Here is a 26625-nt window from a genome sequence, read left to right as displayed (position 1 = left end):
CCAAATCTGTATGTACACTCACCACACCACTCCCTGCCATTTCTGCCCACCAGTTGGCAACTGGAAAGGACTGGGGGAAGCAGGACAGCCTGTTCTTAAACCATGATAAACTCCAACTGGGGTGAGCTGACAGGAAAGGGGGTTTTCCTGAAACCAGGATATGAGGAGCTAACAAATGTGCATCATCTATCCAGATACCCAAATCCTGATCAAACATCCCTCATTCTGACCAGCAACAGGAAGTTTCAAAGCAAAAAGTCCCAAGTTTCAGATTACTGGAGGCTGGCAGAGCCCTTGGAGAAATGCCCAGGACATCCACAAGTGCCCAAGGGGTGCTGAGCTCTGTCACTTTTCAAACCCACAGGCCACAGGGGAGGCAAAGATTAACTCACTGAAGCACAAGAGACATTTCCTCCTCTGTGGCTGGGAAAAACAGGGAGAGATATTCCACACAGCCCTTCTGGCTGCACAGGCTTCCCTGCCTAAAGACAGCCATGCAAAATGCCATGATTCTCTCAGAAACTTTCTACTCTAGTCACAAGAGAATGATAAAAGTTTAAACTCAATGATCCAAATAAAAAATTCAGCAATTTGAATGTGGGCTGGGTTTGCTCAGCAGGTTGTACAAGGCTCACCAGGACAACCCACCTGTGCCATCAGCCTGTCCCTTGGGATGGGAGGGAGAAAGGATCCCCAGAGGGGATTGAATCCATTACCTGCATGTTTGTGGGGATGCTGGAGGCTTCGCTGGCCCTGGGAGCTGTTTCCTTGCTGGAGGAAAAGAGCTGCACCTTTCACCATGAAAAAGCTCTCACTGAGGCTGGGAAGAAAAAACAACTGGAGTCAGCTGAAAGCAAAGAGCAGTAAAATGTGCACATCTGGGAAAGGAAGGGCTTTCCTCACTAAAAGAGCAGGATTTTGCCACAGCCACTTGCACAGCATGACTCTGGGATTATTCATCTGTCATTTTCCACCACTATTTTAGGAGTTGGCCCCTGCAGGAGATACTTGCCTGAGCTGTCATGGGCTGGAAATGACTTTATCACTTGGTTATGGAATTCTGCAATTTTAAAGAAGCAAAGGGTTGGACTTTTTACAGGCTGAGACCTGCAATGGACTGGAGAGCAGGTTCTGAGCCCATCACTTCCTGCTGATTGCAGTTCTTGACATTTCTTTGGAAAACAAGAACCTGCAACTGTGTAGATTTGAAGAGGAAAGGAGATGGAACCTGCTCATCCCAAAGGAAAGGACACAGCTCTGGCACAAGAGCAGAGGTTTGGTCCTGCTGTGGCTGGATCAGCATCCTGGGATACAGTCAGGGCAAACACAGTGACATTCCAGAGGGAAATGACACCCAGGGCTGAGACAGAAAGGAGGAGAAGGCAGAACAGCACCAGCACAGCCAGATTTCACTACTCCCAGACACACACCAGAATCTCAGCAATTGTTCAGAAGCAGCTTTGGCCAGAAGCAGTGAAGTTGCATTTCCCACATGGCTGGAAATCCCAATCTCCTGAGGTACCTTTCAGCTGCACAGGAACTGCTTGGGATGTGTTTCCTCCACTCCCCAAACAGCACAAGAGCCATTTGTTGTTCCAAAGCCAAATTTTCTGCTGCCCCACACTCACAGCCATAGATCACCATTAATTACTGTCTGAATCTACTAAACAGAAATGCTCCATTATGAGACTGTGCTATACAGGAGTTACTTATGCTCCAGCAAATGATCCCACTGGAGTTACTACTCCCTGCACTCATCTATTCCATATTTCATCCATGGTCTTTGCCTTGGGCCAGGAGTGAGCATTAATGCTCCCAATGCTCTGTTCTATCTCACCATTTTTGTGAGGACAGACATTAAATTCACATAATTTCAGTTTTTCTGATCTCTTAAGAACATAGCCCAAGTTCCTAGGCAAAGTTTCCTCCTCTTCCAACTGAATTTTAAGAATTCCCCAAAAAAATCTGGATCAGGTTTAAATTTGAGATTTCAGTTGCTTTTAAAATGCGAACTAAAATCTTTACCTGAATTCCAGGCTCTACAAGATCAATAAAACACAGCAGGAGATGCACACTTTAATTCCAACAATTCCCCATTTCCATTCCCACAGGATTCCAGCACTCCCTCCTCACCTCAGTGGCTGTGTCTGGATAACCCACGGCTGCAAAGGGAATGTGGCTCCTTCCAGAGCCAGCCAGGAAGAGCCTTGTTTCCTTCTCAACCCAGACCTCACAGGAAAGAGTTAAAAAAGCCCAGAAGTGACACAAAGGCAGCGACCCACACACAATGTATGGGATATTCAGCACTCACAGGAGGCAGGGAATGCTTACATCATGCACAAGGAGATAATCCACAGCATTCCCATCCTGAGAATTTGGAGGGAAATTTCTTTGGGAAAGTAAAAAAAAATATCCTGAAATAGGGTATTTTACTACAGTGTTTTACCCCAAAGGATCTTTGATCTCAAAGTAATGACTAGGGTTTCTACAGGAGGAAAAATCTTGGAAAAAATAGAGCTCCTTCCCAAAGTCATCAGGATCTCCTGCTCTGATGACACATCCCAACAGATGTTCTGCTCTCCTGCAGTCAGGAAATCTGTGACAATAAAGTAGAATATTCCCAGTTGCAGGCAAAAGGGAAAGCTGTGCTGCTGGAGCAGCAAGTGGTCCAGGAAAAGGACAACTCACAGAACAAAATTTTTGTTCCCGTGTTTCCATGTGCGTGGAAATGAACCGGAAAGCAAAGGCAGGAGCCTGCTGAGAGCAAGGTTTCCATTTCCACTGAAATCCCCGTTCCTACCCTGCACAAACCCTCCCAGCATTCCCCATCTCCACGCCAGCTCTGGTTTCCATATGCCCAGCACGGTGCTGGACACAGGGAACACACCCAAACACCTCTTTACTCATAGTTTACACCACAGTGTAACAACAACATTACCCAAGCCAGCCCTTATCTCCACTCTGGGAACTCTGCGCTCGCCACTTCACACAACTGCTCTGGATACAGCTCAGTGAGAAAGACAAGGCACTTTTAAATCCTGCAGTTCCAGTAAACAACTAAAACTTCGAGGTTGTTTGTTGTTTATTTTCTCCCTAAATCTCTCTTAAAGAACGTCCCCAGCCTCTGCCCCTCGGCAGGGGTGACAGATGCCCCAAAGCACAACCCCGTGGCTCATACATACTAATTCGAGCTGGTTTTCTTTGCACAGCGGCAGCATCGTGGTGGCCCCAGCGTCAGACAGAAGTCAGGGAATTCGAAAAGATTCATAACCAGCTGGAAAACTCACATCCTTTTGCTTCTCAACCCATAAAAAACAGCAGAAGGCAAAGAAAAGGTCAAGCGTATTTTCTGCGCGGAGCAGAGGAATCGCGGCTGCTGATGCTCCCCGGGAACTGGACGGCTTTTAGGGAACACTGTGTCTTCCACTGATATCCTGGCTTGAAAAAGCACTTGTCCCAACACATCCTGATGAAAGAGGGCCATTCAAAAGGGGAAACAACCAGCTGAGGCTCGGCTAATCGTTTCCCTCCTCCAGACTTGTTTGTTTGTTTGTTTGCTTCCCCCCTCCTATCAGCACCCACACAGCCCCTGGCTGCGGACAATCCATATTCCCTGGGGGCACAGGACTAGAGGAAAAGCATCCTATGGACTGATGCCTGCTCATTCCTTTAAATGAATGCTTTAATATAGATACAGGAAATTTAAATGGTCCTTCCCTCACTGTACAGCTCCCCCGTTGGATTTTCAGAGCCATTCCCGAGTTCCTGAGCTCCTGCTGGACAAGGTGCTCAGTGTTTGTGTGTGTGAAGATTTGTTCCTTACAAACCCCAATTCTTTCTGCAGGCACACACCATAAGGCCACGCTGGTCCTACCAGCCTGACCAGGGGGGAAGGAGCTCTCTGTGCAGCTCTCAGCCAGTTTTCACCCAGTTTGACTGGCACAAACCACAGAAACCACCCAATCCCTGGATGCCCTTCCAGGAATCCTGAGCAGCACAACTTCTCTACAAGGAGTCACTTCAGGCTCTGCAATAAACACAGAGCCCACGAGTTTTGTCACAGCCCCAGGACCCTGATGCTCCAGTACAGCTGCAGATCAGTTCTCCTCCCACTCCCTGCCCTCAGCTTACCAAACACAGGAAATTATCACCCTAAGAAAGGGAAAAACCAACACTTCCAGAACCTGGGAAATGGCAGGAGTGTCAGGAAGAGGGTCCAGACAGTGACAGCCCCTCCTGTCCCCAGAGGCTGGCAAGGAGAGGGTGCTCATGGCCACAGCCCTGCTGAGAGCCGGCTCCAGAGGCTGTTGCTCCATCCTTTGGCTCCGTGCTGCTCAACTTGAAAAGGAAATATTTCTTCCCCTCTGGGAAAGCTCCAGAGGAGCGTGGCTGCAACACACATCAAGCCCATTCGGAGTGGCTGAAGAACACAATAGGCAGCGCCTTCCCGGCGGTACAAACTGCCACCCCCCGGGGCCGGGAATGCCAGTAAGCAATCCCTTAAAAACTCGGCATTTTGGGGAAAGAGACAGAGCTGCTCGTGCTGCTGGACAGCCAGATGCCAATCCCACAACAGTTTGCCCCAGGCAGTTTGCTTTGCCACCGTGGCTCCAGCTGTGGAGTGTCCCAGGAGGAATCCTTGCATGCCTCGTGTGCTTGAGTTTCATGTTTTAATGGGGAATCTCACATAAGCCATAATCATCTTGCAGGACACAAGAAAACACTTGATCAACACACCTTGTAGCTACAGAACTCATGCCAAAATAAAGATCCACAGACAGTCAGGAGAGAGAAAAAAACTTTTCCTGGGAAGCCTGAGGTGAGTGAAGCCAGGTCTTCCTGCAACCAGGTCTGTGTTTAAGGAATTAAAAAAAAACCAAACCCCTACAAGAAAAGGAACATTTCCCTCAAAATTGGTCATGATTTTACAAAGGCAGATGTGGTAATGCCTCCCAGTTCCTTGAGTTCCATGGCATCTTCTACTCAAAACATTTCCAAACTGATAAGGTGAGGGAAAAGCAGGCCTCCTGAGCACCAGAGAATGGAACACACTTCCCTTTTCTATAGCTCTGTTGATAAGGGGGAAGAGAATTGATTTTTTCCCCCCTTTGCTGCTTGGTCTGGAACAAACTTGGCCACCTCAAGGCAACTGAGAAAAGACAGAACAGCCCTGGAGGGGCTGGGTCAGCCCTGCTGGATGGTCCCACAGCCCAGGCACACCCTCAGTATCCCAGAGGGTGGATTTTAGGCAGGACACAGAGGGGACTGGCAGTGTCTCACAGCCACACAACACCACAACCCCAGCTGGGAAGGAGCACATCAAACAGAAGGGGAGATGCAAGGAGAGAAACAGGAAGAGTTGAGAGCAGCTGTGTGGCTCCTGCTCCCCAAAAAGCCGAGGGTTAAGGCAGAGGCACAGTTTGCTTTGGGCTGATAGAGGCACATCTGATAACACTCCTGAGCACCACAGGGGCCTTTGGAAGGGCCTGAGCAACACAAAACAGCACCAGGGAAAAAGGGACTTCACAGCTGCTCCTTCCCATGGCACTGCACAGCCCCAGGGACTCCAGCAGCAGCAGCAGCTCCCTTTCTCTCTCTTTAAGGAAGTGGATCCAATTGGCCTTTGCCACACACAGATTAAAGGCACTCACCTGGACAAACACAGGTGGGAATATCAGCACAAACATCCCAGCTCAGCCCCACACAGAGCAGGGTGCTCCCCACAGAGCAGCACCTGGAAAAGCCCAGTTCCAATGTGCAATGATGGTTTTACACAACATATATTGCACATGTGTAGGATTTAAGATATACTGACAAACTGACCTGTGGGAGCCCAAAACACCTGGCAAGGTCAGAGAAATCTGCTCAGGACCACTTGGATTGAGGTGTTTTTACTACCAGAAATGCAAGGCAGGAAAGTTCTTTCCATACCTGTGACTTCCACACCCTAAGCCACCATTCCTAGACCTCCTGAGCTGAAGACAAATCACCCCCAGAAGAAAAGCAAAATGTGGGCTGCAGGTTCACAAGAACATCTCCCCTTCCTCAGACACAGCCAGGACATCTTTGTGCTGGGAAGGGGCCAGGCAGCAGCTCCAGCTGTGGGAAGGTTTGTAAAGCCTCCCTGCAGGAGCAAACATCTCTCCCATCTATTTTGAAAGAAGTGAGATGTTGGGGAGACAGAAAAACTCATCAGGCTTTGCTGTTCTCAGCAGAGCAGGGAGCAAGGGGAGTGTGAGTGTGCATTGTTGGGTTTGGAGGCGTGGGGATCGTGGGCCACATCCCAGCAGGAATGCTGACAGGGCTGCAGACACTGCAGGCCATTCAACACAAACACTCCTCTGGCACAAAGGGCAAAAAGAGAAAAATGAAATCAATCATGAAGGCCACAAAAGCCAATTTCCCAACAGAAATAGACTGCTGATGATGTCCCTCCAGCCACTCCTGGGATGCACTGGGCTGGAGCAGTAATCAGCATGGATCTGCACAGAGCTGAACCTGCTCAGCTCTGAGTATCCCACCCTGGGGGAAACCCCAGGATCCAGGCTGTGCCTGCAGACAGCCCAGGAGCAGCTGGGATAAACCCTCCAAGAAAAAGGGCAGGAAGAGGGAAACAAACAAATGAGCAGGATCATTCCCCATTCCAGCAGACTGTGCAAAGTACAATGTCAGAACTGCTCCCCAACAGCCAGGAATGAGAAAATTCTAGGAATCCCTAGTACTTGGATGGTGAAAAGCCAAATAAAATAAGAGATTGTTTCACAAAGAAAAAGCAATCCTTTCTGCTCATCCCATTAATCACAGAGTTCAAAAAGGCACGAGGCTGATCCCAGCATCACCCAGCTACGCCATGGGCTTGGAACTCAGTCTGAATCTGAGGAGCATTTCTGAGATTCCCACCAAAACTCCATGTCATTCTGGTGACAGTCACTGTCTCAGGAGGCCAGGCACATCCTCTCCAAAGCTCAGCCTGCACCAGCTGCTAGGAAAAGGAGTATTAACCCTACAGAGCCCCCAGCTCTGGTGTGCATGCCCTGGAATGTCCCCAGCCTGCTGTGCCAACCCCAGGGCCACCCACGCTGCTCCACACAGCAGCTCACACTCACCTGGACTCAGGGACTTGGAGGACAAGGCTTGGAAAAACAGCAGCTGGCACACACAGGGATCCCAGCATCAACAACCACATGGGTTTCCCTGCTGGGCTGAGGGAGGCTGGCTATTCCCAAAACACTGGCTCCCTGTGTTTTCCTACAAGTTCTGGATGTTGCCATGTTCCTGCCACTGCTGTTCCATGACCACAGGTAAGGGGGGAGCCAGGCCACAAGCCCTGGACTTGTCCCAGAGCAGTGTCCAAGCTGAAGGAGAGATGTCACCATGGAGGCAGAGCCTCCACCCATGCTCCTGGCAGGAGCTGATCCTGCTCCTGTCCTCCTCCCCAGCCGAGCTGTCAGCACATGGGCCCATCCTGCTGCATTCCTCCTGTCAGCCCATTGTTTTAATCCTTGCAACTATTTCATTAAGTCACCCCACTTCACCCACTCAGCAGTGTCTCCCAGAGAAACAAGTGGAAACTCTCCAAGGGCTCCACTGGAAAAGAAAAGGAAGGTGAATAACAGCTTGAAGGATTAAGGGAGCAGCTTCCAAGAGGTGTGAGTGAAGGTCAGCCAGGACACAGACAATGGCACAGAAGCATGGCTGGGAATCTTGGTGGCACAGCAACCCCAAGACCAGCTGAGCTGCTGGGTTTCAGAAGGGCTCCAAAAAAGGCAGCAGAGACCAGGCAGTATTTGACACACTGGTAACGTGGAAAAACAAAATAAAATAAATCCAGGCAGATCACGTGGGGTAAGAGCAGAGTGAGAAAAGCTCTGGCTCAGCCCTGACACCTCCAGTGTTTAGCAGCCTGCATTCCCAGCCCCCTGAGGGTACACAGGCAGCATTCCCAAAATCAGCAGAGTGTCAGGCAGGGGCAAAGCTCACTCCCAATGGAAAAGTGGTGATGAAAACCTCAGGATCATCCTTCTTTTGCCCCTCCACTCCAAAGGCAGCTTTTCCAAGCAGGATGGTGTTGCAGAGGGAAGCAGACAGCTGGAGCTCAGGATGTTTTGCAGGGCTGGGAGGGAGATGCCAAGCCATGGGCAGCAGTCTCCACTGGGATAGAGTGTTGGACACGGCTGGATGTGACAATTTGGATGGCAGACAGAACAAACAAGGAACCTGGCAGCTTTCTGGGAAATCTGAATGGGACATTTTGTCCCATTCCCTACACTTCTGGCTGACTTGGTCCCTTATATGAAGGCTTCCTTCACCATCAGCTCTTGCAGCAAGGATTTCTTCAAGAAACTAAAATTTTCAGAGAGGGAAAACAAGTCCTGCAGAGGAGAGTCCTGATCCCAGATAAACCTAAATAACTGATGGATGTGGTGTGCACCCTAACCTGTTTGAATCTGGGTTTATTTTTGTGCAGTGGTAAAGTCATTCTGCATCAGGGATTTAAATGCTGCAAAGGGATGTTCAAATGTTTGGGAAAAAACTCAGTGCTCTCAACATAATCTCAACAATCTTCATCAGAATCAAAACCAGGCCTAGGAAGGTGTTCTGTCCATTCCCCATTCCAAAAACATCTTAGGAGCACTTGCCAGGCAGAGCAGAGCTCTGATTTGTATGAGAAATCCTTGACTCACACATCTTGGCAGACAATTATCAAAGATTAAGATATTTAAAATCAAGAGGCATTTGAAACCAAAATATTGTTCTGACCCAGCTCTAACACCTAAATAAACAGTGACCACACTGGCCTTTTACAGGAACAAGTGCTCAGTGCACAGCCAGCACCTCTGGTAACAGGGCCTCATGGTTTGGGTTCTGCCAAACTGCTGAGGTTTCATGGAAGAAAAAAACCCTGAAAAATATTTAGATACAAGTCCAAAAGAATCTGATCATCACATCTTCAAACTGGCAGCTCTCCTGTTGCTCTACCTACATCCAAGTAAACTCATATTGCTCAACTTCAAGTCAGCAATGGTTTCCTGGAAAGGCCAGATCTTAAACAGTGTCAAATAAGCACATGTTTCCTCAGCTCTGTGGCCTTTGAACATCCACACACGGCCCACCACAAAATGGAAAGGTCTGATTACACCTTCCCGAGCTCCCAGGGCCACAGCTCCGGGCTGCGAGCTCCCGAGGGGCGGGCCGGTGCCTCCCCATTGTGCGGGGCACGCTAAGGCAGGATGCTGCCGCCGGCAGGATGTGATTCAGCGTCCTGTTTTGAACACTTCGTGAAATCAGCAACTTCTGCCCCGAGGTCTCCCACCAGCTCCTGGGACACAATCAATCTGCAGCCAGCAGGACTTGACAAGGCTCTAATGAGCTGCTGTCCCCACAAATAAATCCCCAAGGCAGTTCCCCCTCACCCTGAGTGCCTGCCTGGCACCGAGAATGCAGCCGTGGCACAAGGTGCTCACTCGGTGCAAAACATGCTCCTAAATCCCTCAAGAAATTAAGGATCAAGGTGTTAAAAGGTAATTTTGGTGCACTAAAATACAATGCACATTAAATACATACTAAGTGTATAAAATATATACAAATGTGATGTAAGATGCAATGGTGTCCTGTGGTGTGTGCCAGAGGGATGATCATGGAATTATTTAGGTTGGAAAAGAGTTCCAAGATCAAGTCCTGCTGTTCCTACAGCTCTGCCAAGGCCACCACTAAACCATGTCCCCAGGTGCCACATTCACACAGCTTTTCAATTGCCCTAGGGATGAGGACTCCACCATTGTCCTGGCAAGCCTGTTCCAATGCTTGACAACTCTTTCCATGAAGGAATTTTTCCTGATATCCAATCTAAACCTGCTGTTCCTCTTTTAGAGTTTGTCTGCACCAATGACTCCTGTTGATCACTGATCTGCAAATGTACACAAGCCCAGCCCTGAAAACCTCTACCTCCCACAGCTGCCCTTGCCAGCTCTTGAAATTTGGTTTAGAGATGCCAAACAAGAACAATTCTTTCCATAACCATCTTCAGGCTTGATCAGAGCCTGGAGATAACCAACTTCCAGGCCCTTCAGCAGTGGTTTAACCTCTATGTCTCTGCAGAAGGTGCCTGAAAACATTCACCCAGCCCTGCATTCAGGCTGTGATTAGAAAGCCAATAATGGCAAAGATTACAGAATGACTGGCTAAACAAACCTATTTATATTTGCAATTAAAGCCAGTGATTATCTTGCTGTGTTTGCCAACCACATCTGAGAAACAGCCAACACTCACAGAGCCATTTGGGTTGTACAACATCTCCTCTGCCTTGGTGAGACAGAGCCAGCACAGGCCCAAGAGTGAGAATCAACTGGGACACACCAAAAAGGAAAAACTGCACATCCAGCCCAGGGCCAGAGCAGGCAGCTGAGAAAGAGCTGGGCTGTGCTCTGCCCCCTCCTTGACAGCATCTCCTCAGAGTTGGCTCAGAGCTGGAGCAGCAGGATCTGGGGCTGAGATAAGGCACAGGCACTGCACACACAGAACTCCATCTCAGAGAACTGAGTCTAGGCTAAACTTCCTCCCATGGGCTTGGCCTAGCCCTGACAGCAGTTTTACAAAGATTTGGGTGAGCTGTGGGTGCACTGCACCCTTAGAGGAAAAAGGGATCAAGCCACAGCATCTCCCTGATGGTTATCCAGGAGGGGAGGTTTGAGCAGACACTGATAACAGCTCAGACCTGCAGCTTCTGGCTGCACTGAGCCACACAAGGCTCTCAGATCTCTTACTTTCCCTTCTGCTCTGAGTCTTTACCCTCAGGGAGTAGCACACACTCCTGGCTGCCTGGAGCCATGCTTACATTGTCCATGCTTACACAACATTTTTGGTAACAGAGAAAAAGATGATTTAAAACAGATTAACATCTAAGAAAATGCAGATAGCAGCAGTATCTTTGAACCTAGGGCATGGCCCCTTGGTCTGTTCTGGGATAGAAGCTGTTCCAGGGAGAAAGAAAAGCATTTTGGAATGACAGAAACCATGAGGATGACCAGGGAGCAGCAAGAGTTGGCTGGGTGCAGAACCATGATACAGACCTGTTCTTCCAGGAAAACAATCAGATGGCTCATGGAACCAGATCCAACTATGCAACCTCAAATGAAAATCCTGGAATGTTTTGGAATGAACAAAAATAATTTGTTCAGAAGGCAGATGAATCCATTATGTCATAAATGTGTACTAGCACAGCCATCCTGTATTGATGAAACACAGCTTGAGCTGGCAGCACACTGGGGACATGTTTCCAACAATCCTTCCTTTTCCCTCACCCTTAGATCTCCAAGGTCTGCAGAGCCCTGTGCTCAGAGCACGTGTGACAAAGCCCAGCTGCCACCAAGGCTAGAGCAGGACTGAATGAGGCACAAACACCAGCATGGGCCATCCTGCAGGGATTTTTCAGCACAATGAAGTTGAACAACTCTGCCACCCCCTGGGCACCAGGCAGAGTCTCAGCAGATTGATCCAGAGCAGGGAAAGGGGACAAGATTGACCCACCAAACCAACAGGAGCTCCATTTATCATCTGTGTTGTGTCTGCACATTTCCTGCAGCTCTTGGCAGTGTTTCCCCCTGAGGACAGCAGAGGCTGTGCATGAGAGCCATCTGATTCTCCTGCTCTGTGTGGATATTTAATTACCAGATTCTTATCCTGACAATTGTATAGGGAAGAGCAGCCCCAGGAGACTGAAGGACAGAGGAGGCTCAATGGGATCTCAGTGTCCAACGTCAGTGCTGCAGCATTTTTCAACAGCCAGGAGAAAATAATCAGCCTTTAAGCCTGGTGTAAGTGCATCTACACTCCTGGTGTATCAGTGGTGGATGCACATGCCCAACTTGCAAACAAGACCAATGGTGGCCACAAATCCAAGGATGTCACCAGGATTTATTTATACAATAAGAACATTTGCAGTGAAAAGGATAAAGTTGTATTTTTCCTTTCAGCATAGAACTGCATATCCAAAAGAGGAGGCTGCCATCCTGCTTGGTTACATGTTATTGTTTAATACCACATGGGGAAAAGCACAAGAATTAGGGTTTGTGGCTGTTCATGGCTTCAGCAGGTTCCTGTTGGGGCCTTGCATTGTGCAAGGAGCAGAACAAGGAATCCTGAATTTTGATTTAATCAATACAAAATCCATTCCCTACAAAGTCAGCTCTCAAATGGCATTAGACAGCCATGAAATGCCCATACACAGGAGAGCAGACACACAGCACTTGTGTCTGCAACCCATGTGTGTGCACACAGGACAGCCATGGAATTCCAGGCCTCACAGGCAGGAGATACCACCCCAGAACACAGAAATAAAAAAGTTCAACAATCTCCTTCTCTGTCCACGAGCAGCCCTGCTTTCTGCTCTCTGACCTCACTTGCAAGACAAACACAGTCCAAGCAGCAGCAGCAGCAGTGTGGCTTTGCTTTTCCTGAATCCAGGATAATACAGGCAGGAAGGAGGGACAAGGAGAAGAGGCTGAGTGCTGAAGCACTGCTGTGCCTTTACACTTCTCTCCTGGGCTGTGGTTTACAGGTTAGAGGGCAACAGAGTGAGCCATCCACAGCATTACTCAGAGCCCATTAGGCACATGAGCTTGTGTCACCACTTTGGATCTGCACAGTGTCAGCAAGAGGAGCCTCTCTCTCCCCTTGCAGGACAGCTCAGCTCTTTCTCCCCCTCACATGAACAATGTGGCTCTGCACGACCCCAAGGAGGCAAATTCCTGGTAGTTAATACCCAGGAATGAGCAGAGCTCTCTCTTCCCCACCCTGGGAGCAGAGTCCCCTTCCCAAGCAGAGCCCCAGCCTCAGGGAGCAGCAGCAGAGCCAGAGATGCTGTGATAACACTAAAGTGCTGTGACCAGAGCTGACCAGTAATTTTCCAGTGTCTTCCCACCAGGGGAAAAAGGATCACAAATTCTCTTTTACTCTTTCATCTCCTTAAATGCTCATCTCAGAGCTGATTTGGGGGAGAGCATCCCCAGGTTCAGCTCTCTGCAGACCATGCCATCCCCTCCAGGCAAGGCACAGGCTCCGGGATCAGGACTCGGGTGCTTGGCAGACAATTAACAGTGGAAACGTTGTTTAGAGCCCAAAACTCTGCTTACCTCACATTTAGTCTACGCTCTTCATCACTGCCGACCTCGGCCTGAGGGGAGAAAAGGATCGAAGAGAGTTACATGTTGCTTGTTTTCACACACACCTTTAAATAAAATCCCTGTACTAACAGGGTGTGAGGGGCTGTTTCCCGCGGGCTTTTTCTTCCCGGGGCCAGGGATAAACGAGACTCCCTAGTCCTGTGTGCCACCAGCACCCGACGCCGGGTGACAAAGGGGCTCACGGGGATTTTAAAGCTATTAGATCCTAATCCTGCAAGCTGGTCCTGGAGCGCAGAGCGCTTTGAAGAGCGCCAAGCCCGAGGTCACCCGAGCGCACACCTCGCTGCCACCGCGCACACACGTGAGGGCAGGGCGGGCAGCGCGGCCGGGAACAACAACCGGGAGTCGGGGTGCCCCAAGCACAGGGACACAGCCAAAAGTGCTCCCCGGGACTGTCCCAGCTCCAGGCTCACGGGACAGGACAAGGAGGCCACCTGGGTGCTGGCACACGTGTCCCCAGGGTAGGACAAGGCACGTCCTCTGCCTGCTGCTTTCCTGGGGAACCAGCTGCTTTGGTGGCAGGCATGGATTAAAATGGGAATTTTTGCACCAGGCACTGGTGGAAAGTCCCCTAGAAGCAAATCTGGCTGCTCAGGTGACACTACACTTCATTTACTCGTCTCAAAAGAGAAGTGTGACCTCAGCCTGCTTCCAAACCCAAGCATTTTCAGAGTCAAGCTTTCCAGCAACTTCCCTAGTAGCTTCTAGACAAAATTCCTTATTAAAGAAAAGCAGAGCTGGGGCTAATTGCAACCAGAGCTGACAAAAAAAAAAAATCCCCAAAACAACAGACTCTAAGATATAGTTCTGCTTTGGTCCTGTGTGAGTACAGAGGAGAAAGGGCTGGGAGCATCCCCTTGGAGGGCAGGGCTGTGCTGGGGACAAGATTTGGGCCCAAAAATCAGAGCAGGGACCTTACAGGAAATCCTTCACACTCCCAGCACACCAGATCCTGACAAAGCTGGAGGGACACAAGCCTTGAAGGAATCAGGAATCATAACCCACAGCAAATCAGGGTCTCCTCCCTAAGAGTTGTTTCCAGGTGGTTTTGTGCAAGTTTAAAAAAAAAGCAAATTGTATCATTTCAAATGTTCAAGACTGGAGTTTTGGAGGGGTGAGGGGACCTGGGTTGCTCCCCACCCTCTCAGGTCAGGATTTGGGAAGCTGAAGGGCACAGGAGCTGCTCTGCTGACAATCTGTGAGAACCAAGTAAAGCCAGGGGAAAAAGAAACCCTGCAAATGCAACAGCAGAGGCCGGATATTGGAGCTGTGGCCATGTGGAGGAAGGGAGATGCACAAGGCTGTCCCGACTGACCCAGCACAGGGTGAGGAGCATACCATGGCTATTTTTAGTCTGTTTACAGTGCAGAGCTGGGCTGCAGGCAGGGCCCCAGAGCACCCCAAGTCCCAGTGCCCCCACTGGCAGATCCCTCAGCCTTGGGAAGGTCTGGCAGGTTTGGGACCTTTGCAGGGTCAACCTCCTGTTTGTTTGGGGCTGTCACATAGCAACAAAGGGAAGAAAAACTTTTTTTCCTTTTTAAACAAACGTGACTGTGAGGATGATGACTCTTGGATGTCGTCAGCTGGGGCTCAGCAGCAGGGCTGGGCCTGGAGCTGCTGTGGGCTCCTCTCTTGCAGGAGCTGAGCTGTTCCCAAAGCTGACTTTCCCTGTATCTACTATTAATGCTGCTCATCCCATCATGGCCAGACCCCACCAGCCACTGCCACATCCCTCCCTGGGGACTCTGCTGAGCATGGACACTCTGCAGGACCACAGGGAGTAGAAGGGAGATGCACAAGCACTGCAAGTTTGCACGTGAATGTGAACCACTAAGAATTTATGGCCCACCATAAGGCAAGCAGCATCCATTTTATAAATTCCTTTGGGATCACGAGTTAGGAGAGGCCACAGTAGCACAGTCACAATTAGCAAGGATATGTGGTTATCATTTCCCATTAAAATATCTTCTAGCAATTATACAGCTAAAAGCCCCCATGTACCCTGATTTTCCTTGCAAGAAAGATTCTAAAATAACAGGAGCAGACTGGCACGTTTTGATGGGATTTTTCTTTAAATTAACTTTGCAAAAACAACATGCTGAGTCTGGAAGTCATAATTTTATGGTATTTCATGTCAGAAGAGACCATTTTAACAGGACTCAGTCTTCCTGAGCTACTTGAGCTGGTGGCAGAAATGTCCTGCCAGGGACAACAGCATTTTTAGGAGGAAAAAGGAGAATCATATGGTCACCCCACAGAAAATACAATCACTAGCAGCAACTCTGACACAAAGCAATGCCTAAAACAGATGTACATGGCAAGGCCTGCTTTGATTCCTCTCCCACCTGCACCAGTTAAATCCAGTCTAATTCCACTGCCTGCTCAGGGGTTACAGCTCGTTTTCATCTCTCTAGATTGGGTGACAACTAGTCTTGTTTAAGACTCTGTCTAAACCAGATTCAACAAAATTCCTTCTAAAATCTCCTTCAAAAAGCTCAACTCACATCTCCAAATTCCTCAATGGGCACAGAGTGGCCCAAACTGGGTCCCTGCAGCCAGGGACCCCCCTGGGGCCAGGGAGGACCTGGGAGCTTTGTGGCTCCCCCCTCCTGCTCCCCCCTCAGACCAGCTAATCGGGGGAGTCACAGGGACCTGACAGGTGACAAATAGGATTGTTTACCTGGCAGGAGTGGGGACAGAGTGAAGCCAAGGGCAGTGAGTATCAAAGGAAAGAAGTGTGGGGGGAGAGGGATGCACGGGGAGGATGTGCAGAGAAACAACAGGCCTGTCTTTCAAGGTTAGGAGGGAAAAAGGCAAGAAGAGAAACTGGAGGTGCAGCTGTGTTTGGATGGTGTGGGAGCTGTGGGGGGAAGAAGCAGAAGCTCAAGGCCAGACAGAGGTAGGAGAGGGAATTTTGGGGGCACAGGAGTGGAGGGGGTGTGCAGCAGAGCTGGGACATGCAGAGTGCCAGGCCAGCAGGACAGGAATGGCACCGTGGGGCAGGAGAAATGCAGGTACAGGGGAAAGGAGAAGCAGCAGCAGGGTGGAGGCTGTGCCACAGAGAGGAGTGGCACAGGTATGGGGTGGAGCAGGGTGGGAGCTGCTCCTGGAGAAATGACAATGGTCACCTTGGGGAAGGGCTGGTGTGAGCTCCCTGAGGGGAGATGTGGGGAAGGGCAGTGCCATGGCAGGGACAGAGGGATAACACAGGGCAAAGCAGAGCATCCCTGGGCCAGGAGCTGGGGACAGCTCCGGGATGCCAAGCAGGGACAAGGTCTAGGGCCAGCACAGCTGCTCCATGAAGACAGGCCCAGCACTGGGATTTACCTGGCAGGAGAGAGGTGAAGCAGCCTGCCCCAGGGTTTAGAGAGCTTCTAATGGGGGACAGCCATGGGGGATGGCAGGACAGACCCAGGCTTGGCTCAGCCTGGCAGCATCAAAGGGCTGGGCAGCACCAGAGGCTACGAGACGGGAATGGGATGGCAGGGGGCTTTGAGGGGCTGTGAGGGGCTGGGGGCTGTGAGGGGCTGGGGGGGCTGTGAGGGGCTGGGGGGGCTGTGAGGGGCTGGGGGGGCTGTGAGGGGCTGGGGGGGCTGTGAGGGGCTGGGGGGGCTGTGAGGGGCTGGGGGGGCTGTGAGGGGCTGAGGGCTGCGAGGCTCAGGCCATGGGGCTGTAATGGGAGGAAGGAAGGCTGGGGGTCAGTGGCTATGGGGGACCAGCGCTTGTGAAGGACATGAAACCAGAAGCTGTGGGAAGCCAGACCATGGGGACTGAGAGGGGATGAAGACAGGGGACAAGGGGCTGTGGACGGACAAGGGGCCGCGAGGGGATGGAACCAAGAGCTGGAGGGGAAAAGCTGAGAAGGGTCAGAGCAGAGACGCCGGGACCATGAGGGACATTGTTCTGCGAGGTGATGGAGGCAGAAGCTTTGGGTTAGGGGGTGCTGTGGGGGGCTGCAGGGGCCTGTCCCCGAGCGCGGCCTCACCCCGTCCCTCCCCGCTCCCCATCCACCACCCCCGGGGCTCACTCTCCCCTTCCCGCTCCGTCCCGGCCCCTCCCGTCAGCGCTCACCTCGCTCGTGCTGGCCGAGGAGGCGGCGCTGGGGGTCGGCGAGCGCTGCAGGGTGACCAGCGCCATGGCTGCAGCTGCGGGGCCGCCGCCGCCTCCCCCTCCCCCGGGAAGGGGCGGGGCCGGGGCGGGGCCTGCGGGGGAAAGGGCGGGGACTGATGGGCGGGGCTTCGGTGTATGGGCGGGACTTGCTCTGGTGGGCGGGGCTTCCCGCCCCCAAATCCCGCCCCGTCCCACCCCAAAATCCCATTCCATGGCAGGGACACTTTCCAGCGCTACCGCCGGGTGCAGCAAACCCCGCCCGACACTGCCAGGGATGGGGCAGCCACAGCTTCTCTGGGCAACCTGAGCCAGGGCCTCAGCACCTTTACAGGGAGGAATTTCTTCCCAATATCCAACCTAAGCCTTCCCTCTGGCAGTGTGAAGCCATTCCCCCTTGTCCCGTCATTCCAGGTTGTAAATAGTTACTCTCCATTTGTCAGGTACTGGAAGGTCACAATTAGCTCCCTCCAAAGCCTTTTCCATGATGAACAATGCTGATTCCCTCAGCCTCTCTTCCCACTCAAAAACTGAGCCAGAAGCTCTCGGTTTTTCCAGATCCCACAGGAATCTTGTGTTCAAGAAGCAACTGGATGTGACATTAGCACTCTGGTCTAGTTGACGAGATGGTGATCAGTCAAAGGTTGACCTCAGTGGACTTTTCCAATCTAAGTGATTCTGCAAATGCACACACTGGGAAATCATAGAATATTTACCATTGCAAAGACCTCCAAGCCCGTGCCCACTGAACACATCCCTGTGTCCTGGTCCACCAGTGGTCACCATGGAGACGTGGCAGGGATGGCGTTTTGCCACCGCTGGTGGTGACCCCGTTTTCCATGACTCCGGGGCCGCCTGCCAGTGGCACCACGTGGGAACTCCACCTCCCTGGAGCCACAGCAGACTTTGGCCCTGCTGCCCTGGACACTCAGACCTTGCCCTGCTGGGTTGTAACAACAATTCTGACTCTGAAGCCCCTGGACACAGCAGTGACTGCTCGGAGGACCCCACGCTCAGCAGGTAAACTGATGGAAAATGCTTATTCCTTTTATTTTTTGGCAGATCCTCCTCAGCTGGTGCTGCAGGGGCAGCTGGGGCCAGTCCCTGGTGGAGGAGCTGCTCCTCTTCCCAAGGGTTACAAAACCAGGGCAGATGGGAAGCAGCTCCCGCTGCGCCGTTCCGATGACTCATCCCTCCATCCCGGCAAATGTCAGTCCCGCTGTGGTCACAGCAGAGGTGCTGGACTTCACCTTGTCCAAAAAAAATCCTGTGAGCTGGAATTTATTCCTGCTCCCACCCCCAGCCCTTCCCCAAACTGGTCTTTGTCCACTCCCTGCACAGGTAGTGACCACAGGGCTTTTCCAAGCACTGTCAAGAGGGAACCAGAGGATGGAGAGGGGCTCTTTGCAGCCAGAATTTACCCACAGCCATTCTCTCAGCTGTTCCCAGAAGGGTTTGGGGTGGTGGCACAGCCAAATGCTGTCATGTGCAGCCCTGAGGGTGACAATGGTGTGAGGATCCACCTTGCACTCATCACAGCAGGCATTGCTCCCTGGAAAACACCTGCTGCTTCCCATCTTTTTATCTGTGCCCACCTCTTGCCTCCAGTGGGTGGGAAGGATTGTGAGCTGCTCAGAGCAGGGCTGGGTCACTGGGAATGGAGGGTTCACAGTGTCCCTTGGGAGATGGAGCTCCAGCATCCCCCTGACTGCTCAGCCCATGGCTGGTGGGACACAGAGGAGGATGCCAAGGCTGTGCCACCCTGTCCCAGGGCAGGACACAGCTGGAGCTCCTAGTGCCAGGTGAGGAGTGGCAGCTGAGCTGCAGCTTTTCTGCTGGCACAGCCAGGGCTGGAGACATTCCCCGAACCCCATCCACGATTCCAGTGCCTGATCAGCACTTCAGGATGAAAACAAGAAAAGCACACAGGTGCACCATGAGGACCTGTTCCAGCAGTGGAGCTGAGGCTCTGCAGGAGCTGATGTTCCTCTGTGATGTTCCCAGCTTGTCCAGCAGCCCTTGGAGCCCTGACCCCTTGCAGGATCCAGAGCCATGCGTGTGGCCATCATCGGGGCCGGGGTGATCGGGCTCTCCAGTGCCCTGTGCATCCATCAGCAGTTCCATGGCCTGCTGCCCTCCCTGGAGCTGGAAGTCTATGCTGACCACTTCACCCCTCACACCACCAGTGACGGGGCAGCTGGGCTGTGGCAGCCCTACCTGAGTGACCACGGCAACCTGCAGGAGACGTAAGGAGGATGGTGCTGTGTCCCCCTCCCTGCACAGCTCATGGGGCTGGCAGAGCCACCACTGTCCCATTCTCATCACAGGCTGTGGAATAAAGAGACATTTGATTACCTCCTCGGGCAGCTGCACTCCCCAGCAGCCAAGGAAATGGGACTTTTCCTCATTTCTGGCTACAACCTGTTCACGGAGCCCGTGCCGGTAAGGAGCAGGTCACAGCCAGGGCTGGGAAGGGCTCCAGCTCAGTGGCTCCCTGCAGTGAGCAGGGCTGTGCTTCTTCCCAGACAATGCTTCCCAATATTTCCAAGTTTGCCTTGTGACAGTGCCTGGGACATGGTGTTTTCTGTGCTCCTGAGGCGTGAGGAAGGGCTGAGCCCTTGGAGAGTGGGAGTGGCAGAGCCTCTCCAGATGTCCTGTGTCCCTCTGGGATGGGCTGTGTCCCCTGGTGATTCCAGTTCATTAATGATCTCTGAACTCTTCCTCTGCTGTAGGACCCATCCTGGAAGAACATTGTCCTGGGTTTCAGAAACTTGACACCAAAAGAACTTGAACTCTTCCCTGGTTACAGGTATTTTTCAGTCTGTTTTTGGAGACTCAGGTGAGAAAGTCCTGGATACCTCCAGAATACAACCCTGGCATGGGGCAGTGGGACAAGGAACTGCAGGCATAGAAATGTCCTCAATTCTTTAAAACTGCTTCTCTTAAAATAAGTAAGAGACAGCTCAAATGGCCAAAAAAGCAGCAACCCAGCACAGAAACCATTCTAGCTCCTGTCTTACCTCACCAGTGTCAAAATGGGGGAGGAAAAAAAAATAAAAAGAGAGGACAAATCATGCACTCATGGATCCTAGGTGGAATTGGGGTCCCAGATGCACAGTGGCTGTCAGGAATGTGGGGGCAGGAGGCTCCTGTAGGTCCTCACAGGTTCCTCTCCTCCTGTTTCAGCTATGGCTGGTTCAACACGGCGCTGATGCTGGAGGGCAGGAGTTACCTGCCCTGGCTCACCAACAGGTGAGTGCAGCTGCTCCTGTTTCCTCTGGCTGTAGGTCTGGGTTTTCATGCTGCACATCAGGGTAGGGTAGGCAGAGATGCATCCCTGGGAAGCAGGGAAGAGGGTCTGGAATTCCTGTTCATTGCCCCAATGGGGTATCACTTTAACAATGAGCCCAGGAGTGTGTTTTTTGCATGACAAAAATGAAAGTAATGGGATACTTGGAGCTGCATCCAAGTGCTTTTGGCTTTGGAAGAATCTGGGGTTTGATTTTATTCCTGTAATTTCTAATGCTGAGCAGGTGTCCTGGTATTGAACATTTGCTTTTAATTTGCCAGTAACAAATGAATTTGTGCTTCCCAGGCTGACAGAGAGGGGAGTGAAGTTTTTCCATAAGAAGGTTGAGTCTTTCCAGGAGGTGAGTGGGGATGTGGAGCCAGGGCAGAGGGCACAGTCCCATCCCACACTGGAGAAGCAGCATCAGCAGGCAGGTGCTGCTCTGGAATATTCCTTGGCATGAGAGCTGGGCCAGGGGTCAGCAGCAAGACTATGCCAAGATCCAGGAAATAAATTCTACCATAAAAGATAAAGGATATTTGGGTATTGAGGGATGGTTGACAGAGAACAGGGCAGAGCATTCATGCAGCATGGATTGGCAGCTTTCCCTGGAATGGCTCAGTGGCACACATGGGGTGTCAGCAGGAGCAGGAGCTGGCTGTGCCCTGAATCTGCCCCTTATGGTTTATCCATTTCCTGCCTGTTGGAAAGAGCACTTGGCTCCTTTGGAAGCAGGAATGTTGTGCCTCTGTGGCAAAATCCCTGTGTGCTGCTCCCAGCCTGTCCCTCTCTCCTCAGCTGTTTGCCCAGGGTGTGGATGTGGTGCTGAACTGCAGTGGGATTCGAGCAGGGCACCTGCAGCCCGACCCAGAGCTGCAGCCTGGCCGGGGCCAGATCATCAAGGTGAGATCAGCTGGGCCTGGGGGCTTCCCCAAAACCCTTCTGTACCACCAGGAGTGTCTGTGCCCTCTGGGGAAAAGCCTGGGATTGTGGCTGGATCCACACTGGGATCAGGTGCTGATTCCTCATGTGAAACCAAGCAGGATCCCATTCCTGGTTCAGCTCTGGGAATCCCCAGCCTGTTTCTCCATAGGGTGAGGGCTGGGGGAGGTCAGAGGCACAATGCTGATGATAAAAAGACATAAAATCTTTGGGAGATTATGATTATTAGGAGAAACACAGGTGAGTAGGAAGCTCCTCTCCACACTCTCCAGCTCTGACTTCTTCCCCTTCATCTCCCAGGTGCTGGCCCCATGGGTGAAGCATTTCATCATCACTCACAACCTGAAATCTGGGATCTACAACTCTCCCTACATCATCCCGGGGTAGGTGACAATGGCTGAGGCAGGGCTGGCTGGCACTGGTGACAATCCTCTGCCAGTGTCCCCAAAGCCTGGTTTGGGACACGGCTCCTGCTGGTGTCTGCCAGACCTGGCTCATCCCTGGTGCTTTTCTTGGCTGTGTGGGAGGAGAGCAGAAGGATGTGGGCAGCAAAGTGAGGGAGCTCCCAGTCACCACAGAGAGCTCCCTGCACCATGGTGCTTCCATGTCCTGTCCTTTTCCAAGGACCAAATCCCACCAAAATAACTCAATCCTGGCCAAGTCCCCAAAACAGCCAAACACTGACAGTGGAGTGGATATTTTGGGGGAGATCTTTTGTTTTCATATCTATAGCCATCTGTATTATCAACCAAGCTGCTGTGGTGCAGCAGCTCAGGGTGGGGAAAGGCACTGCTGATCCATGCTCCTATAAAAACAGGGCAGGAATTCTTTTCCTTCAACAAAACCTCCCTAGGAAAGCTCAGCCTTGCCCTCACAGTCCCCTGAGCTGCTGCTGAACCTGGGGGCATCTCCTTGGATTTTTTATGGAATCATGGAATATCCTGAGCTGGAAGGGACCACAAGGATTGAGTCCAACTCCTGGCCCTGCCCAGGGAGCTACACCATGGGATAAATAAATCCATCTGCTGTTCATCCCAGCTCTGCTTCCTCCCAAGGGGCTGCAGTGACCCTGCTCTGGCAATGGAGAGGGGTCTTTAAGCTGGAATTTGAGTGCTGCATCTCTGGCACTTCCTATTATCCTAATATTTCAGGCTTAGGCAGTAAGCCAGGAGGTAAACAGGAGCTTTGCAGGCTCACAGTCCCCATGCAGCATTTTCTGAGTGATTCCTGATCACAGTCCCAGCCACAGATGAATTCCTCTGCCTGTGCTTGTTTTAGCTCGAGCTGTCAGAGCTGAGCACCAGGCTGATCCCAAAGGAAGAGATGGATCCAGTGCTCATGTGTCTCCCTGCTGGAGAGCTCAGCCCTGGAGGGTCTCTCCTTCTGTTTTTGTGTTTCCCAATGATCAAGCAAGGTTTTGGAAGGGTCCAGTCAGCACAGACCCCTCCAGGCCCCCCAAAACCTTAACCTGCCTCTTGTCCTGTTAATCCACAGGATCTTGGGGCAGCAGCAGCAGCATCAATCTGTTGTCTGTGTTCCCCTCCAGAGCCATCCCATTCCTTGCAGCTCTTCCTGAGCCAGGCAGGAGCAGACCTGTTTGATAAGGATGGAGTTATCTGTCTTTGCCCAGACAAGGAAGGGCTGACAGGATTTAATGAGTGACTTGCTCACGAGCAGACGTGCAGGCACTGCTGTCTGCCTGCTCCATGTGGGAGTTTGAGTTTCTCCCACAGGAATATTTTGCAGGCTCAGGATGTAGCAGCATCCAACATCACACACAGTGTCCCCTCCATGTGGTGGCCCCACAGGGGACAGCTGGGGACAAGTCACCAGTGTGTGTCTCCTTTGGCTCCTTTGCAGGAGTGAGTTCACAGTCCTGGGAGGGGTTTACCAGCACGGGAACTGGAGTGAGGAGAACAGTGCCAAGGATCACAAATCCATCTGGGACAGCTGCTGCCAGCTGCTCCCACCTCTCCAGGTGGGTCACCCCACTGCCAGCATGGGGCACAGGGAGCTGGGGGGGCAGGATGCAGGAATGGCACTGGCACAACTACAGGACCTTGATGTTTCCATGAGTTGGGGTTTCTGTGTGTCCATCATTGACACCTGAGACTCTTCTACCTGGCAGGGCTGGGGCTGGCACTGAGACAAAGTTTGTAAGGATAATAATTACTCATGACTGATAAAAATTAGAACCAGGGCTTTGGGAGGTTCCAGCTGTTTGGTTATGATGTCCTTACACCTTTAGAGAAGGGTTGTGTGGGGTGAGGCAGGGTTGTGTCCACTCCCAGTGCTGCTGTTATTCCCTGGATTAGCAGGAAAGGTGATCTGGGGCTCTGGCACAGGGATTGGCCTCAGCTCCAGGCTGGCACTGCCATCCCAAACTGTTGTGCCTGGAGCTGCTGCACGATAGGGAACCCCCTGGCCCAGCTCATCTCAGGGTTGACCTGGTGCTGTGAGCTTTGGCTGGTGGCATTCCAGGCAATGCTGTGCAATGCTCATGTACTTTTGTTTCCAGAAGGCAAAAATCGTCGGGGAGTGGAGCGGCCTGAGACCAGCACGGCCCTCGGTGCGCCTGGAGCGGGAGAGAATCGGCCTCGGGAATCTGCAGGGAGAGGTACCCGCACAGCCCCGGGCTGAGGCTGCTTAATGACTGTGCTAATTGTGCCCGGGGCACTGATAAACCAGCCCTGTTCCCCTCATCATCTCTCTCACCAGCAGCGAGAGAATCTTTGAGCCCAGGGATGAATGTCAGAGATACTGAAACAAATGATTGATGTGGCTGCCCCATCCCTGGGAGTGCTCAGGGATCGGTGGGATGGGGCTTGCAGCAACCTGGGCTAGTAGGAGATGCAGCTTCCCACAGCAGGGGATGGGACAAGACAAGCTTTGAGATTGCTCCCAAGCCATGCTGGGATTCTGTGCTTCTCCCCCAGGTGATTCACAACTACGGGCACGGCGGGTTTGGGATCACCATCCACTGGGGCTGTGCCATGGCAGCAGCGCGGCTCTTGGGGAGCATCCTGCAGGAGAAGAAGCAGCTGGCCACCCCCCCAGGGCCCCGACTGTGAGCACTGCTCCCTGGAATGTGACAGCAGTGCTTGGGAATCACAGCAGAAGGATGGGAACAACACAAGGATACACACACGGGCTGCTCGTCCCTGCTCCAGCTCTGGCTCTCAGCGTCTCATTTGCACTTCCAGATGGCTCCGCTCCCTCCACAACCTGCCTGGAGGAAGGGCTTTCAAATATCAGCTAATTACCCGTGGCAAAATTACTGTCTGGGATCAGGCTGGGTTCAGCTGAACCCTGGACAGTCCTGCAGTTCATCTGCACCAGGGGACAGGATGTGAAATGGAGCTGTGGACACCTGAGGTCTGTGCTGGCTGCTCCAACACCCAGGGTGTAATTAGATTTACAGGCTCCCCCCCAGGAAGCAAAAGCTCCTTAGTAGGAAGAAGCTCTGAGGCTCCCAGGGAAGTCACAGCAGCTCTGGGAGCACGTGCCTGGGTTACACCAGTTTTCCTCACATTCCTGCCAGGACAAAGCTCAGGCCACAGCACCTGCTTAGTGTAGCTGGCACCAGATAGCAGCACTTGCCTAAAATGGCCTTTCCAAACGATGTTTTAGCAACAAAAGCAACTTGTTCCAGCCAGTGGGCTTGCCAGGCTCTATATATAGCAGAGAGCATAAGAAAATAGCTCTTCTTGTCCCTAAAACTCCCATGGGCCCCTCAGCTTCCATTTCTCCCAGCTGTGGGACACAGCTCAGAGAGAGGGCCTGCCTTGGGAAAGCTTGTGCCTCTCAGAGGTGGAGCAGGACTTTTTAGGGTGTTCAGGGATGCTGTTGGGCACCCAAGACACTGTTCTGAAGACACAGCCTGGCTGATTTTCCCATGCCAGGTGTCTTTCCTGCTTTACAAACCATCCCAGACAGGGCACTGGATGGTGAGGAAGCCTGAAATCCAAAGGCTGTTCTGAGGCCAGCACAGTGCCTGGCTCTCTCTCCTGTGTGGATAAGTTCCTTACTCATCTGTGATGCAGCTCCTCTCTGCTGAATAATCCATGTGCCAGGAATAGCTCAGCAGTGTGGAGTGGGGGAATGGGGGATGTCTGAGTTCATCTCCATGCTGGGCTTAGCAAACAGCTGGAAATTGGGAGCTACTGTCATGTCCAGTCTGTCCAAAGGAGTTCCAGCTTCCCTGGAAACGTTGCAGTCACTGGGTAGAATCAGGAGAAGGAAAACAAAGGCTGGAGAAAATTCCCTGCTGATGAATGCTGAACTCAATGGTCTGTGATGCCACCTCAGGAAAAGCCATTCAGGGGAACTGGATCCCCTTGGTTTCATTTATTCCAAATATGAGACAGTCAGGAGCACATTCTCTGCTGTAAATCCAGCCCCACTTTGGTGATTTTGGGAAAATCCTGCTGGACAAACAGGGGTAGGAAATCATTGTACACCTGGCAACAAGCAGCTGATTGATGTGATCTCAGAGCCTGCAGGAGCCACTGCCCTGTGATCTCACACAGCCTCTTGGCAAACAGGAATGGGCTGATCTTATTAATTTTATTTGCAGGTTAATTCTGTTTGGTTTCCAAAGGCCTCAATTTAATCTGTGTGACCAATAAAGGGAATGTTCACATCTCTTGTGCATGATGCTTCTTCCTCTTAGTGATGGCACAGGAAGGGCCTCAAATGCTGATTCCATGGAAATGTCCCAGCAGATTCCATGTCTCCACAGACATTTTTCTTAAACATTTCATCCTGGAGGAATAGGAGTCATCACTCCAGACTACAAGCATACCATGGAATACCTGGAATATCATGGTGTGCAGTTCTGTGGTTGCTGATAGTCCCAGGGCATTAAGAACTCAAAGAAACCACAGAATGTGGATTTGGATGGGATCTTGAAGATCATCCAGTCCCATCACCCTGTCAGGGCAGGGACACCTTCCACCATCCCAGGTTTCTCCAAGCTCTGTCCAACCTGGCCTTGGACACTTCCAGGGATGGGGCAGCCACAGCTTCTCTGGGCAAATTCCCCTCTGAGGGACTGAAGTTCACTCCTGAGGCCAGGGAGAGATCAGGGAGTCAGGGAATGGGGTC

General features: G+C 51.8%; 2 protein-coding genes across 5 annotated transcripts in view; one reads left to right on the top strand and one right to left on the bottom strand.

The window, feature by feature from the left end:
- SSH1 (slingshot protein phosphatase 1) overlaps positions 1-17384 on the bottom strand; it is a 30359-nt gene extending 12975 nt beyond the window's left edge. The window contains exons 1-3 of one of the 2 annotated variants that reach the window (XM_079322512.1): positions 17253-17384; positions 13131-13171; positions 717-820 (exon numbers count right to left, since the gene is read on the bottom strand). In XM_079322512.1, coding sequence (XP_079178638.1) covers positions 717-820; positions 13131-13171; positions 17253-17318 — 211 coding nt within the window. In that variant the 5' untranslated portion in view covers positions 17319-17384. Of the gene's footprint in view, positions 1-716; positions 821-3182; positions 3875-13130; positions 13172-17252 lie in introns of those variants that run through there. The other variant, XM_079322513.1, reaches the window with a different exon arrangement.
- A 673-nt stretch (positions 17385-18057) lies between these two features.
- On the top strand, positions 18058-26161 carry DAO (D-amino acid oxidase). 3 transcript variants are annotated; one of them, XM_079322564.1, is made up of 11 exons: positions 18187-18308; positions 19293-19534; positions 19616-19730; positions 20021-20097; positions 20475-20540; positions 20884-20938; positions 21376-21480; positions 21820-21902; positions 23380-23497; positions 24038-24136; positions 24456-26161. In XM_079322564.1, exons 2-11 carry the CDS (start codon positions 19341-19343, stop codon positions 24588-24590), a joined length of 1047 nt encoding a protein of 348 aa, XP_079178690.1. In that variant the 5' UTR covers positions 18187-18308; positions 19293-19340; the 3' UTR covers positions 24591-26161. The 3 variants fall into 3 exon arrangements, with proteins under 3 accessions (XP_079178689.1, XP_079178690.1, XP_079178688.1); XM_079322562.1 differs by having other exon boundaries at positions 18192-18308; positions 19330-19534; XM_079322563.1 differs by lacking the exon at positions 19293-19534 and having other exon boundaries at positions 18058-18308.
- The last annotated feature ends 464 nt before the right edge of the window (positions 26162-26625 follow it).

This window comes from Erithacus rubecula, assembly GCF_903797595.1.
Source record: "Erithacus rubecula genome assembly, chromosome: 19".
NCBI lineage: Eukaryota > Metazoa > Chordata > Aves > Passeriformes > Muscicapidae > Erithacus > Erithacus rubecula.
This window is presented reverse-complemented; position numbering and strand designations above follow the sequence as displayed.

Bases quoted from the DNA above. Each gene is read 5' to 3' on its own strand.
- DAO (XM_079322563.1), top strand. From the start codon at position 18,073: ATGGAGACGTGGCAGGGATGGCGTTTTGCCACCGCTGGTGGTGACCCC. The intron at 19,731-20,020 runs GTAAGGAGCAGG...CCTCTGCTGTAG, and splicing joins TGTTCACGGAGCCCGTGCCG to GACCCATCCTGGAAGAACAT. The intron at 21,903-23,379 runs GTAGGTGACAAT...GCTCCTTTGCAG, and splicing joins TCTCCCTACATCATCCCGGG to GAGTGAGTTCACAGTCCTGG.